Source organism: Astyanax mexicanus, chromosome 13, assembly GCF_023375975.1.
Source record: "Astyanax mexicanus isolate ESR-SI-001 chromosome 13, AstMex3_surface, whole genome shotgun sequence".
NCBI classification, from domain to species: Eukaryota; Metazoa; Chordata; class Actinopteri; order Characiformes; family Acestrorhamphidae; genus Astyanax; species Astyanax mexicanus.
In genome coordinates, this window is record NC_064420.1 from 42591942 (window position 1) to 42606033 (window position 14092).

General features: G+C 38.4%; 1 protein-coding gene and 1 long non-coding RNA gene across 2 annotated transcripts in view; one reads left to right on the forward strand and one right to left on the reverse strand.

The window, feature by feature from the left end:
• Positions 1-607: 607 nt before the first annotated feature.
• On the forward strand, positions 608-1580 carry LOC125780579 (uncharacterized). The gene is made up of 2 exons (XR_007423851.1): positions 608-774; positions 1234-1580. It is a non-coding gene; the product is annotated as an uncharacterized LOC125780579 (long non-coding RNA).
• Positions 1581-9998: 8418 nt separating this feature from the next.
• Positions 9999-14092, reverse strand: part of lmbr1l (limb development membrane protein 1-like) — a 36921-nt gene continuing 32827 nt past the window's right edge. The window contains exon 17 of the mRNA XM_007246751.4: positions 9999-12093. Coding sequence (XP_007246813.1) covers positions 12008-12093 — 86 coding nt within the window. The 3' untranslated portion in view covers positions 9999-12007. The remainder of the gene's footprint in view (positions 12094-14092) is intronic.

Below are 14092 nucleotides of genomic sequence, written 5' to 3' on the forward strand. Positions count from 1 at the left end.
GTAAAGTTGTGAAGAGGTAAAGTTGGTATACAGTGAATAGCTCTATTTGAGTAATGGTCTAATCCATATTATGGCAAGAACTACTCAAATAAATAAATACTTTAAGAAGTGAAGATCAGTCAATTCAAAACATTTCAAAAACTTTAAAAGTATCCTCAAGTGCAGTCTCAAAGACCATCAAAAACGTTATGGTGAAACTGTCTCTCTTTAGGAACACCCCAGAATAGAAAGAGCAAGAGTTCTCTCTGTTGCATAGGATAAGTTTATCAGAGTTACCAGCCTCAGAAACTGCAAGTTAACAAACAGCATCCCAGATAAGAGCACCTAAATGCTTCACAGAGTATTTAGGTGTTTTTAACACTTTTAAGTTACTACATGATTCATTATATATTTCTTCATAGTCTGGATAACTTTAATATTAATTTACAATGTAGGGAAAAAAGGAAAACTTTGAATGAGAAGGTGTTTTAAGTAGCACTGTATTTTCATCATGCGACTGCATGTGTTAAAAAGATACAGCATGTGTCACACCTTTACAAACTCCAGCTCCCAGAATGCACCTCTCAGTCATGTGTCTCAGCCAGCCAATCAGCACCTGATTGTTAGATCAGCCTCACCTGTGTTCTGAGTAATTACTGGTGTTTTCCGGTGTATAAATTCTAGTCTGTTTGTCCAGTTTTTTCAGCTGCATACCGAGCGTTATTTCTTTGTTTATATATTTTCGTGTATGACGTCTTTTTTGGCTTTTGTCTCTGATTTTGTCTTGCCCTTTTGGTGAGTTCTCTTGGCTGTGTTTGATCTGGTTTTGACCCTTATTTCTCATTTGTTGTTTATCCCTTTTGGCTCTATTGTTTTGGTCAATCTTTTTTCATGAGTGTACTGTTGTTACTACTTAGGTCAAGTTTGTAGGTTTAGCTCTTATTATTAAAGCTACCCCTAATTTTTACTGCAGGCGTCTCACTTCTGTTTGTGGCGTCACAGCATGAAGCTTTGGTTGCATTTAATTCTGAGAGTTTCTTGATTATAATTATTTATTTATCTGATTGTAACTTAATTCATGTAAACTCTGAGTTTTTACATTACCTGATTACCCACATGCATTTATCGGATTACTGACACACTCTGATCTGATGTTCTTCAGTAATGTGATTATAAATGCATGTAAACGCACTTACTCTCAGTCTATCTCTAACGTACTGATTTCTCCCCTTTTGTTTCATTCTGACCCAAAAGACGCTGACGGACCCGTGGACCCATGGCCCCTGTGCACTTAAGACCTCCATGTGGGGGAACACCCACTCACTCTGAAAACATCTTGTATATTTTTATCCACCTCAGAACAATGGCTGAGATTTAGAGGACAGTAAAAAATCACAGCTGGTGTCACAGAATGAAGAAGAGAGGGAAGAAAAATACAGAGCAGCGAAATATCGCTGTGATTTCCGCTGACCTACAGAGTGCATCCTTGACCACTTGACCATCCTTGAGATAATTCATTTAGGCACAAAATGACAGGCAGAGCAAAGGTCACAACAGGCCTCGAATGTAATTAGGAAACTCAGTAAATATCTTCTACTGTACATCCAGTGTCTGTCTGCACTATTCTGAAGCAATGTAACCTGAGACTTTAAAAACATACATATATTAAAACACAATGAGAAGACTATATAAACAGAAAATAGCATAGTAGTGCTTAGTTTATATATTTTTTAAAGCAGGTTTTTCTATGGTTCTTAGTAAAGGCAACTATTAAACAAATTAAACAAATATAAATTTTTGTGTTATTTTGTTTAATTTTTCTTGCAATTTTTTTTTTAAGATTTAAGGTGTATAGGGTCCTCTTTCTCACATTTTGGGTTAAAAATTCCCCACACATTCAAGACAGGATTGCAGGCGGGCAAGTCCAATATCCATTAACCTCTTCTTCCACAGCCATTCCTTTGTAATGTGTGTTTTTATTTTTTCCCACATTGTAAATGAATGCTGAAGTCATCCAGATTATGAAAAAACACATAAGAAATAATGTTGTAACTTAAAATTGTTAAACAAACCAAAATACTCTGTGAAGCATTTAGGTGATTTTATCTGGGTTGCTGTTTGTTAACTTGCGGTTTCTGAGGCTGGTAACGCTTGCTCTTCCTATCCTGGGGTGGTCCTGATGAGAGCCAGTTTCATCATTACGTTTTTTATGGTCTTTGCGACTGCACTTGAGGGTACTTTCAAAGTTCTCGATTTTTTTTTAATTGACTGACAAAATTGAACTCCAACAACAGATATACATCTCCTTTTAATCTCTTTTCTAGCTTTTTGGACAACAAATTTACAAACATCATGTAGTATATTAGTTTAGTCAGGGCTCTTACGGTCAGGAAAAACCTGGAAAAGTCGTGGAATCTGAATATTGCAATTTCCAGGCCTGTATAAGTTTAAAAATAATTAAAAATACCCAAAAGGTTTTGGAAAAGTCATGGAAAATTGCTCTACAAAACTTTGTGTTTCTCTTTATTGACTGAGAAAATCTATTTTGAGCTAACAAATACATCATCTCAGAGTTAATTCAGTAATTTAGCCCTACACAATGAAGCTCTCAGGATCGGAAAAGTTTTTGTGTCAGATTCATTTTAGGCCTACTATAACCAATTTCGATTATAGTTTTAGGTCATTTTTGGTTGTATCGTCTGTCCATGTCTGCACTGATGTTTTAAAAATCGTATGGTCATGAAAATTTCCCTTGAGGCATGGAAAACTATTGAAAAAAAAATCATGGATTTTTTTTGGGTTAAAAGGCTGTGAACTCTGTTTAGTAGTTCTTGCCATAATATTGATTAGAACATTATTTAAATAGGGTAATGTTCTAATAGTCAGTAAACCTTGTTTTAGAACCATTCAGACCATTCTGTACTGTTCCTTTCTCAAATTCAAAAGAGAAAGGCATTACGTGGAGAGAGGAAAGAGAGAAATAGCTGCTATTGAATATCAAAGGGAGGGGGGTTACAATAAAAACAAACATCTGCGTGGTCTGAAATGGAGATACCGTAATTTGTTATTAGTTTGTATTTCTGTGTCTCCCGGCCCCCGCCTTCTTGGCTCTAAACTGGCCTTGCTCCGCTCTGTCAGGATGGGAGTATATAGTGGCTGTGAATGGCTGAGTTTCCTGAGCAGCCACAGCACAGAAAACGAGATTTTTCCTGTCCGATTACTCTGGCCCCCCGTCGCAGTGGGCCCAGCGCTGCACCTGGGCTCAGAATAGTACAGTGGTGTTAAGCTCATGCCTCTGTAGTCAGCGTCAGTAAAATTAGATGCTGAGTCACTTTTAAAGCTCCTGGTTCCAGCGGTCTGTCATGAGATGTCCAGCAGATAACCCTGGACGAGTAAATCACAGTCATAACATAGGCCTGTGTTTAGGTAACTAATACAAATAAATGCTCTGAAACAAGCTAGGTTTAGAGGATGTATGTTAGACTGAAAAAAAAAGCTGAATAGACACTCTGCTTCCTGAAAAATAGGCCTGTTAGCAAGGGCGGTCAAGGAGCTGACACCCTGCAGGCCGTCCCGGGGTCTCTCACCCCGTTATCAGTGCAGGAAAGGGTGGGAGAGGGGTGTCCTAGTTCCCTTTACTGAACCAGAGTTTGAACCAAGGTTTGTGTCTTTGTTATTTTTTTTCTACAGTATTTGGTTTAGTTTAGTGAGCAGACTAACAAACTTTACTACATTCTGTCGTCATCAGCTTTGTGGGCGGAGTCTCTCTATACTTCATATTAATTGATTTGTAAAATGTTAGTTATCTTAGAGTTCGTCGAATTTCTTTGTTGTAATAAATTCTAGCTCTCTGTCAGAATCCGACTTCCCTTTCGCCTCCCAGCAGAATGAATGTAAAAGATTCTCATCAAATTCCTTTTATTTCTGTTTATAATAAATGTTAATCTACTGTTACAGTAAATAAGAGTGTTTTTGTGTTTATACTGCTGTGTGATGCATCTGCACACCAAAGGGAATCAGAGTTCAGCACAACACCAGTTCTTTTATTCTCTGGTTTGTTTAAAGACTCCCTCAACAATCCTGTATAAAAATTAAAGATTAACCAGACCATGGTTCAATAAATCCAGACTGAGAACACCTCTTTTGTTCGAAGCAAACTCTCGTCCTTTGGTCCAGATGAAGGTTCACAGCCCGTTTCACACATGCTACTTTGGTTCGGACCCAAACTGAAATATCGGAAAGTCCTGACCAAACAATGTAGGAGTGAAAAAACTTTAGGTGCCTACCAAAGTGGACGCTGTAAAGGGTAAAGGGCTAAAAGCTAATGCTGGATACATTGGCTCCAATTCTTTTTAGATAACCACATTCCCTTGTTACACTGCTATGCTATGCTAGGACATTCTATGTTGTGCTTTGCTATGAGGACTATATACAGTAAGCCCTTGAGTCAAGTATTCTGTGCTTATCTTTGTAGCAGACTGTTTAATAAAGAAAAGAACGAAAAACACATAAATGAAGATCAAATTACTGTTTAAAAACACATTTCTGCTAAATCTTAATAGTTTAAACGTTTGGATCAATGAACAAAGAAAACATGATTTTTTAGCCATCTCTGGCTATTGCACCACATTGATAAACTAAAGGGGGGGGGGTTGTTTGCTCACACTGCCAGCAAGCTAATTGGCTCTTTTTGTTGAAGGGTGGGACTGCACCTGTAAACAGATCCGTTCATATATGAACCAATGGTTGGTCTCCTTGGTTTGTGCAGCTCATGTAAGCACCATGCTGGAACAAAAAGCAACAAAAGCCAAAGCATTCAATGAAAATCATCAGATTTAATGATGAGGCTAGATAACAGGGTGGTAAATATACTTGTAACACACGGTCTACATCAAAGAAGAATTACTGCTGAAATACTCTGCAAATTAATTATGTGACACCTTAAAGGTTTCTATTTATGATACCACAGATTAATCTATAAAAGCCCAGTTACATCCTCCCATCCCCTTTTTAACAATTTGCCCACTGCTAACAGCACACCAGTTCTGGCTCTGAGATCAGACCTCATTGGCACCCAACCACTGATGCTACCCTTGACCTTAAATAACGAGCTGCCACTCACCCAGCCTGAAGCAGCGCAGTGAGGGATCACCCGACAGGACAATCTGTCATAGGTGTACTTAGACCTGCTATGAGAAATGTTGTTCTGCAATCACCGCCGGTTTTAGCCCTCACGTCATGCGTCTACTATATAGAGCCGCTTTTCAACACGAGATTTAGATTTACCAGAGTGTGACAGCCGGGATGCTACACGGCACCGGACAATAGCTAACCAGGGTGGAACTTCCTGGCCGCAAAGCAAGCAGGTCAGAGGTCACGAGAAGAAAATATACCTCATACCTGCTATCACATTCACCACATATCTAACAGTGATTGTTTTCTTTCCAAACAATACACTGTTTTTTTTCTAGCGGTGATGCAATGTGATCCCAAGATTATGACTTCTTCAATAGCCCTGGATGAGACTTTCCAAACTAAATTTTACCATGATCAGTAGTTTACAGGTTCTATAGAATGGAAACTTTTGTGTATCTTTGTCTAGCTAAACAAAGTCTAATGTTTGATCTTGGCCTTGTCTCAGACTTGACTAATTAAATTATTGGTCTTGTCTCAGACTCAAATATTTAAATTATTGGTCCTGAATACTGATTTGAATTCCTGATCGTGACTTGGACTTTACTACCTAAGCTTCTGGCCTTGTTTCAGACTTGACTACTTAAAGCTTTGGTCTTGACTCAGACTCGACTACTTATACTCTTGGTCTTAATTCAGACTCTACTACTTAAAGTCTTGGTCTTGACTTTGACTCACCTACTTAAATTCTTGGTCTTATCTCAGACTCGACTTCTTAAAGTCTTGGTTTTGACTCGGACTCAACTACCTAAATTCTTGGTCTTGATTCAGACTTGACTACCTAAGCTTCTGGCCTTGTTTCAGACTCTAATGCTTAATCTCTTGGCCTTGATTCACACTTGACTACATAATATCTTGGTCTTAATTCAGACTCACCTACTTAAATTCTTGGACTTGTCTCAGACTCGACTTCTTAAAGTCTTGGTCTTGACTCGGACTCAACTACCTAAATTCTTGGTCTTGTCTGGGACTTGAATACTTAAATTGTAGCTCTTGATTCAGACTTGACTACCTAAGCTTCTGGCCTTGTTTCAGACTCTAATGCTTAAACTCTTGGCATTGATTCAGACTTGACTACTTAAAGTTTTGTTCTTGATTCAGACTCGGCTACTTAAACTCTTGGCCTTGACTCAGACTCGACTACTTGAACTCTTGGTCTTAATTCAGACTCTACTACTTAATCTCTTGGTCTTAATTCAGACTCTACTACTTAATCTCTTGGTCTTAATTCAGACTCTACTACTTAATCTCTTGGTCTTAATTCAGACTCTACTACTTAATCTCTTGATCTTGACTCAGACTTGAATATGTAAATTATTAGTCTTGACTCAGATTCGACTACTTAAAGTTTTGGTCTTGACTCTTGACTACAGCTCTGTAAGAGAGACTGGGCACTGGTGGAGTGTGTGAAGCTGAGTGTGAGGTGAGTGTGCCGTGAGTGTGTAAGCAGGGCGTGGGTACGCAGTGGCAGGCGGGCAGTATGTCCCATTATCAGCTGATTAGCGAGAAGTCTCGCCTTTTCCTGCCACCAGTTTTCTATTTGCCCGCAGGAATAATAGCTCCTAATGGACTTTGGCTCACACTTCAAACAGCCAAGTGTCAGGAAAGCTAATCTGAGCCTTTTCCCCTCCTTCAATCTTCTGTTTTGACAATAAAGATAGCCTATCGCATCCCATGAAAGCTGGCTGTCTCCCGCATTGTGTCTGATATGCTAAAATAATTTGGACTGGTCAAACGGTCTCGGCTGCTCAAAAAGGGGAGAGATGGTTGTGTCCACCCTCTACACCACGTACAGGAAGAGAAATACAATGACTTTGGGACATCCATTTCTGTCGCCTGTGTGAGACAAACTTGTGATGAAGGGAAAAGCATTAAAGGCCAATTTTACAGATTTAGCCAAATTACTGCATAATTATCAATATACAAACAAATAATATATAGCAGTTTGGTGAAATGCAGTTTGCAACAAATCAACTATTCAAGAACAATTTAAATAGTTTAACCCATTTAAATCTTAACAAGTGCTTTCTCCAAATTCAACACAAATTCAACTCAAAATACCACAATAACAACAGCTGCAGTTTCACAATATTCAGAGCCTCATGACAAGTATTTTTAATAACTAGTATCCCACACTTTTGGTGTTTTGACCTGCTGCAATCATGATGCACAGCCAGACACCAGCTTCTCTCAGAGTTCCTGAGAAATCTCAGCCTAGAATATCATTAAAAAGTTACTTTTTTTAGTTCAAAATATGAAACTTATATACTATATAGATGTATTGTTACACACAGAGTGATCTATTTTATTTATTTTTGTTGATGTTAATGGCTTACAGCCAATGAAAACCCAAAATGTCAGTATCTCAGAAACTATTAATATTATATAAGCCCAATTGGTACTTTTGGCAGTGTGGGCAGTGTGCCAGAGTCCTGCTGGAAAATGAAATCTGCATCTCTATAAAAGTTGTGAGCAGAAGGAAGCATGAAGTGCTGTAAGATTTTGCGGGAAAACAGAACTGCACTGACTTTGGACTTGATAATAAAACACAGTGGATCAACACCAGCAGATGACATGTCTCTCCAAACCATCACTTATTGGTGGAAACTTCACACTAGACCTCAAGCAGCTTGGACTGTGTGTCTCTCCACTCTTCCTCCAGAATCTGCTCCCTTGATTTACAAATGAAATGTAAAATTTACTGATGATCAGAGATGGTTTGGAGAGACATGTCATCTGCTGGTGTTGATCCACTGTGTTTTATTATCAAGTCTAAAGTCAGTGCAGTTTTGTTTTCCCAGAAAATCTTACAGCACTTCATGCTTTCCTCTGCTGCTGACAACTTTTATAGAAATGCAGATTTCATTTTCCAGCAGGACTTGGTACACTGCCCACATTGCCAAAAGTACCAATTGGTCTTATATAATATAAACATTTTCTGAGACACTGATTTTTGGATTTTAATTGGTTATAAGCCATAATCATCAACAATAAAAGAAATAAACACTTCAAATAGATCACTCTGTGTGTTAAGTACATCTATATAATATGTGAATTTCAAAATTTAAACCGAATTACTGAAATGAAGTAACTTTTAAATGATTTAGCTCATCAAAGCTGTAGGTACAAACTTCCAAGATGGACTTAAAGACACCATTAAAATGTTATATTTTAGGTAACCAGCATAATGCTAAAAGGAACAAGTACGTCTACGGCCGAGACACAATGACAAGATGATGTTGTTGATGACTTGTTTTTCTGGGGCGTTACACTGCAACCTTAATCTGTACAGAGGAAATGTAGCAGGAAAACAACCACACAATCAAAACTAACCTCAATTAACAGATCCAACAAAGGAAAACAAGAAACACCAATCAAGCCTTCCAGAACGTCTCCCTGTGTTCAGAGACACTGGAGAGAAAGAAGAGGAAATGAACACTAGACAAGGAAAGCAGATGGAGGCTGGGGAGGTGGGGGTGAAGGAGAGAGTGGCTGGAGCTGCTGCTGCTGATGATGATGTAGGGGTGTTATCTGGCTGCGGCATCCGTGTGGAGGACAGGGAGGCTGGGTGAGCGGTGGCGGCGGCATCCCTCCTGCAGGCCTGCTGACAGACCAGGGGCAAAATAAAGGCCCTGATTAAAGCAGCTCTGTGATGGGTGGAGGGGCAGCTGTACGGAAACACACAAGCCCACCACAAACGGCAAACAAGACAAAGACACAATTAGAACACTTTATGATATTTCTGGGAAGATGGGCTGAGGAGAAGTCTGCTTTTATTAATGGCTTTAAAAATCAGGTCCAGTTACTGTAACTATGTCTCCAGAAAGTCCGGAGTTGATCCAGTAACTTGGGATCAGGGTTAATTTAGGGTTATCTTATGCTAACCATGGAGTATATGAATTCGAAAAGACTCTAAAAAAAAGACTTTTAGCAGACTAAAATCTGACCCCCTCTCACATCTAAAAGCCAAGTCACAGATTTTTTACTCACAGACTAAGATTTTGCAAAGAATGGGGATCTTGCAGGGTCACTATTTGCAAGATTGCAACTAGATTCATTCAGAGATTCTTTTATATATTTTTTTTATTATTATAAATGGGAAGACACGTGAAAGAGACACTTTTATTCACACAATCATAATTTTATTCTATTTTTTTTTTCCACATTTTCACTCCCATTTTACAAGGCCAATTACCCAACCCACTCATTAGGACTCCCCCTATCACTAGTCATGCCCCATCACCAGGAGGGTAAAGACTAGATCATGCCTTCTCCGATACATGTGAAGTCACCAGACACCACCTCTTTTTGAACTGTTGCTGATGCAGCATTGCCAAGTAGCATCACAGTGCACTCGGAGGAAAGCTGTTCTGATACATCAGCTTGCAGATGCCTTGTGCTGCAGACATCACCCTTTGGAGTTATGTGGGGAAAGAGAAATGCCAGTTGTGCTCTCTCAGGGCTCCAGCAGCTGATGGCAAGCTACATGAACAGGATTTAAACCAGCAATCTCCAGATTATAGTGGCAGCGCTTAGCCTGCTGGACCACTCGGATCCCCTGCCTTTATATGTTTTAACCAACTACCTTTTGAACTTGACTGTGTTTACATTACTAAATATTAATTACATGTGTTAACATCACTAATATTTTTGTTTTAAGTCTCTATATAAACTGTTACTAAAAATAAAGAGATTTTTATATTAAATCAGTGTTAGTATCAGTGTTCAGCATTAAGAGGCTCAGATCAGAATCAAGGGGGAAAAGCAGCCTGATCTGGACATGCCTAACTGTAATAAGCTTACACAGAGGAAAAAAAAAGACAGCATTTAGAAAAACAGGTGGAAATACATTTATTTGTTCTTTTCTGCTCAAAGTACATTAAACAGGAAGTGTAAACAGTGTTTAAAAAAAAAAAAAAACATTTCACTGTTGAGATTTACCAGTCTGTTACCATATTTTCACATTCCTCCTTGTTTGTCTTTAAAAAGAACAAAAAAAATGAAAATTAAACACTTTTCACATCATCAGATAGAGATTTCAGATCTCAGAGCATCTCTTAACTCACATTACAAAAGACCTGCTCACACTCTCTTTCTCTCTTTCAACAACTCCAACTACTACAATCACACCTAAAACATGTGGTCCAACTGCCTAGTGTGGACACATGTGATCCTCATAATCCTCTTAAAGTTCCTCATAAGCCAATGGGTTTTTTAAGAGAGGTGAGAGAGAGAATGCATTATAAAAAAAAAAAGAATGCATATATTAAAAAAAAAGAACAAATGAATATGAATATTATAACGGAAGATCAGGCATGAGGCACGGGCCTCACCGTGAGACTGGGATACGCTGTCCCCTTCTGGCCACTGCACAAAGGACATCATCAGTTTAAAACATGCTGATACAGCAAATGAAGTAAAACAAGTGAATGGATATAAATATTAATAAAAAAGAAAGAAAAGAAAGTATTAAATAGTCGTCATTTGATAAAATCAAAAGCAGAGAAAGTGGCGCAACTGCCCTTATATAAAACAAACTGACCGTCACTATGATCACTCTGTGTGTGTGTGTGTGTGTGTATTGTGCGTATGTTATAAAGATGCACAGAATACTATTATTGGTATTATTGGTGATATTGCAATTGTTGTGCACTTTCTGTAAATCCAACTAGACTCCACTTAAAATGATTTAAAATTCTATTTAAAAAAAGCACTCAAAATGAATTGGATGTATTTAAGATAGGCATCATATATGTGTGTGTGTGTGTGTGTGTGTTATACTGTTCATTTATACCCAACACTCCACTATACAGTATAATATTGCACTTGGTTGAATTGCATATGAAAAAAAAAAAGAAGAAAATATTAATAATAAAAAAAAAAGCAAACAGGAAATTTATATATCTCTATATATTAAAAACACAAAAGACTACATTCACAGTTACCTTGGTCCAGGACAGTTTCTTTTTACAAAAAAAAAATGTATTTGTGTCATAAAGGCATCGAGTTTTATTTTCGCTGAACACAAAACTCCAAAAAGCCGTAAGAGGCAAACAAGCCGCTTGTGTGATCAGAGAATCCTGATTGTCTCTTAGTGTATGTAGACAGTGCATCCTGTCCTGCTGTACCCTGTAGCTCTCCTCCCTCATCAGACTGGAAATCCTGTGACTGCTTTCCTCCAGAAGTGAAGTTTAGGACCCACTGTAAAGACAGCAGTGGGACTTTTTTGGTGGACGAAGGCTAAAAATAGTGGTGCAGGAGGGGAAAGCGCCTCAGGCTTACCGGTCGGTGCAGAATTGAACCCCCTCAGTCTGCTGACAGGGAAAGGAAACACACAGTCATCCTCTGAAATAGCTTTAGTGGATGGACGTGTGTGTGGAGAGCCCCACTCCTTCAGCCACTGTGCTCTGTGCTTCATTTTTCACTAAGGTGTTCCTGTTCAGTGAGAGACTGAACCTGAAGACTGAAGCCTCAATCCCTTTTTTTAGTAGAAGAACGTCTCTCACACACACACATATCTGTGTGGAACTCAACACAACCACATGCAGTCTTCACAATAAAACTGTATATTAAAAAAAAAACAAAAAAACAATCTGTAATGGCCCTTTCGGAAGCACTCCCATGGACCTCCTCCTCCAGACAGCAAGCCAAGCAGCTTGGATCCTCAATCCTCAACGTTCTGGCGATCCAGCTCGCCCATATTAGCAGGTGAACCGACCAAAACCAGGCCTCTGCTCCAAAAGGAGACACTCTGAGACTCTAAGAGGTTCCGCCTGAGGGAAAGACGGCTTTAACAGCCAAAAACAACTGAGAAAGGTCAACCAGCATCACTGGATCACTGGATTTTTGATAGTCCGCTTGCCATCAGAAGCCTGAAGGGGATTGCAGATCGGGTCACAGTGAAAGGCAGCCGATGGAGACCTGTGGAGGAAGACAGACAGAAAGAGTATAGGAGATGTTAACATGGTACTTTAGACATAGAAAGGATATAGTATAGAACTTTTATCCTTTTATCAAGGCTGTTATCCTTATCCTTTTATCAAGGCTGTTACTAGTGTTTCTAGTGTTAAATAAGGCATTAGAAGGAAGTAGAAATGTTGGTTATCTATACTTTACTTGTGTAATTAATTTTCAGACGACTTTTACTTCTACTCCTTACATTTTCCCACAATTATCTGAACTTTCTAATCCTTACATTCATAAAAAAAATCACTCCATCCAGAGTGAATCTGATTGATAATTGGATGTAGAAAAGTATAAACATTTACATTTAAACATTTATTTAAACGTTCCGACTCCCTATTGGTTTATACTGTGATCCATCACACCTGCACACGTCACGCCCCCCACACACACACTCCAGCATGAACATAGCAGATGTATGTAGCCTAGTATGAAGATGATCCATGCAGAGACTCAAGAGAACTGCAGACAAACTTCAGTCCATCTAAGCTTTAACTTTAATATATTTACATTCTACTAAAATACACTCATTTACAATGAGCAAATATGCAGCTGAAACAAGGAGCAGCCTAGTGCATCCCAAATTATATTATCAACATTTACATTTACATTTTAATAGAAGATTATAGTCATTATGGTTTTTAGAAAAATATGTTTTGGGATGATGGGGGGTAGTGCACTATAGACTTTTGTTTCTAATGCCATTTTCCCCCCTATTTAATATTACTTTTACTTTTATACTTAGAAGTAGTTTTGAACCCAGTACCAGGCTGCAATGCTGCTACTGCACTACGGAACTTTGGTGGAGCCCCCACAAGCTGCTCCTGTATCTCTCAGCTTGTCAACAAACGCACCTTTTGTAAAATTCACAAATCCACAAAGAGGAAGATCAGATTAAGTTTAATTCATGGCTCCAGGAGAATCCAACAACATATTTTTTTAAAACACTCTGGGGTCTAATAACTTTAATGTTGGCTAATGTTTTTATTAATATCGATTGATACAGCTCAGAGCTATTTGCAGAGTCTAACTGATGGATTTGTGTGTCCATTATCTGAAGCCATGAAAACATGCATTTTAGTCTTATAACTTCAGATGTGAGTCATGTACAATGTTGATAAGGTCCAATTAAAATGGCTTAATCGAAATTATTGAATCTTGATTTTGTGGTTTATTGTCACAAACATATTAATAGACATATCTAATTTGATGCACTGTCACATTAAATGATTAAATCGTCAAAGGGCAGATTAATTCATTACAAATATACAATTAGGCCAGTGTACTGGGAATCTTGTTAAAGTTAAGAGTCACATGGATTTCAGTCAATATAAGTTGCGCCGGGGCTGGATACTTTTACAAGACAACGACCCTGAACACTGCTTAAAATCTATTTAAGCATTCATGCAGAGGAGCAAGTACAACGTTCTGGAATGATCATCTCAGTCTCCAGACCTGAATATTATTAAAAATCTGTGGTGTGATTTAAAGCAGGCTGTTCATGCTCAAAACCATCACACATGACTGAACTGGAGATGATTGTAAAGAAGAATGATCCAAAATACCTTCAACCAGAAGCCAGACTCTCCAAATATTAAAGCACCTGCTTAATTTTGTTTAAAGAATTATTGCACACTTTCTATAAATCCTATAAACTTAATTTTACCGCTCACATTTTACTGTTTTCATCTGCTGTATGATATAGTTAACTGAAACTGCTGATCTGAACAATCAGTGATTTATAAAGGAAAATCATTAGAAAACAATCAGGGGTGCCTAAACTTTTTCATACTACTGTAACTGAATTGAATTGACAGCTCCAGTGATTTTGGCAGGCAGTATTTCGGTGGGGAAACACACACACAAACAAATCAATCAAGCAAAAGCCAGAATTACGTCAGGGAAGTAAACTGAAGGAGATACTATCGGCCCTGCGAGCGGGGCTGGTGCGTGTGTG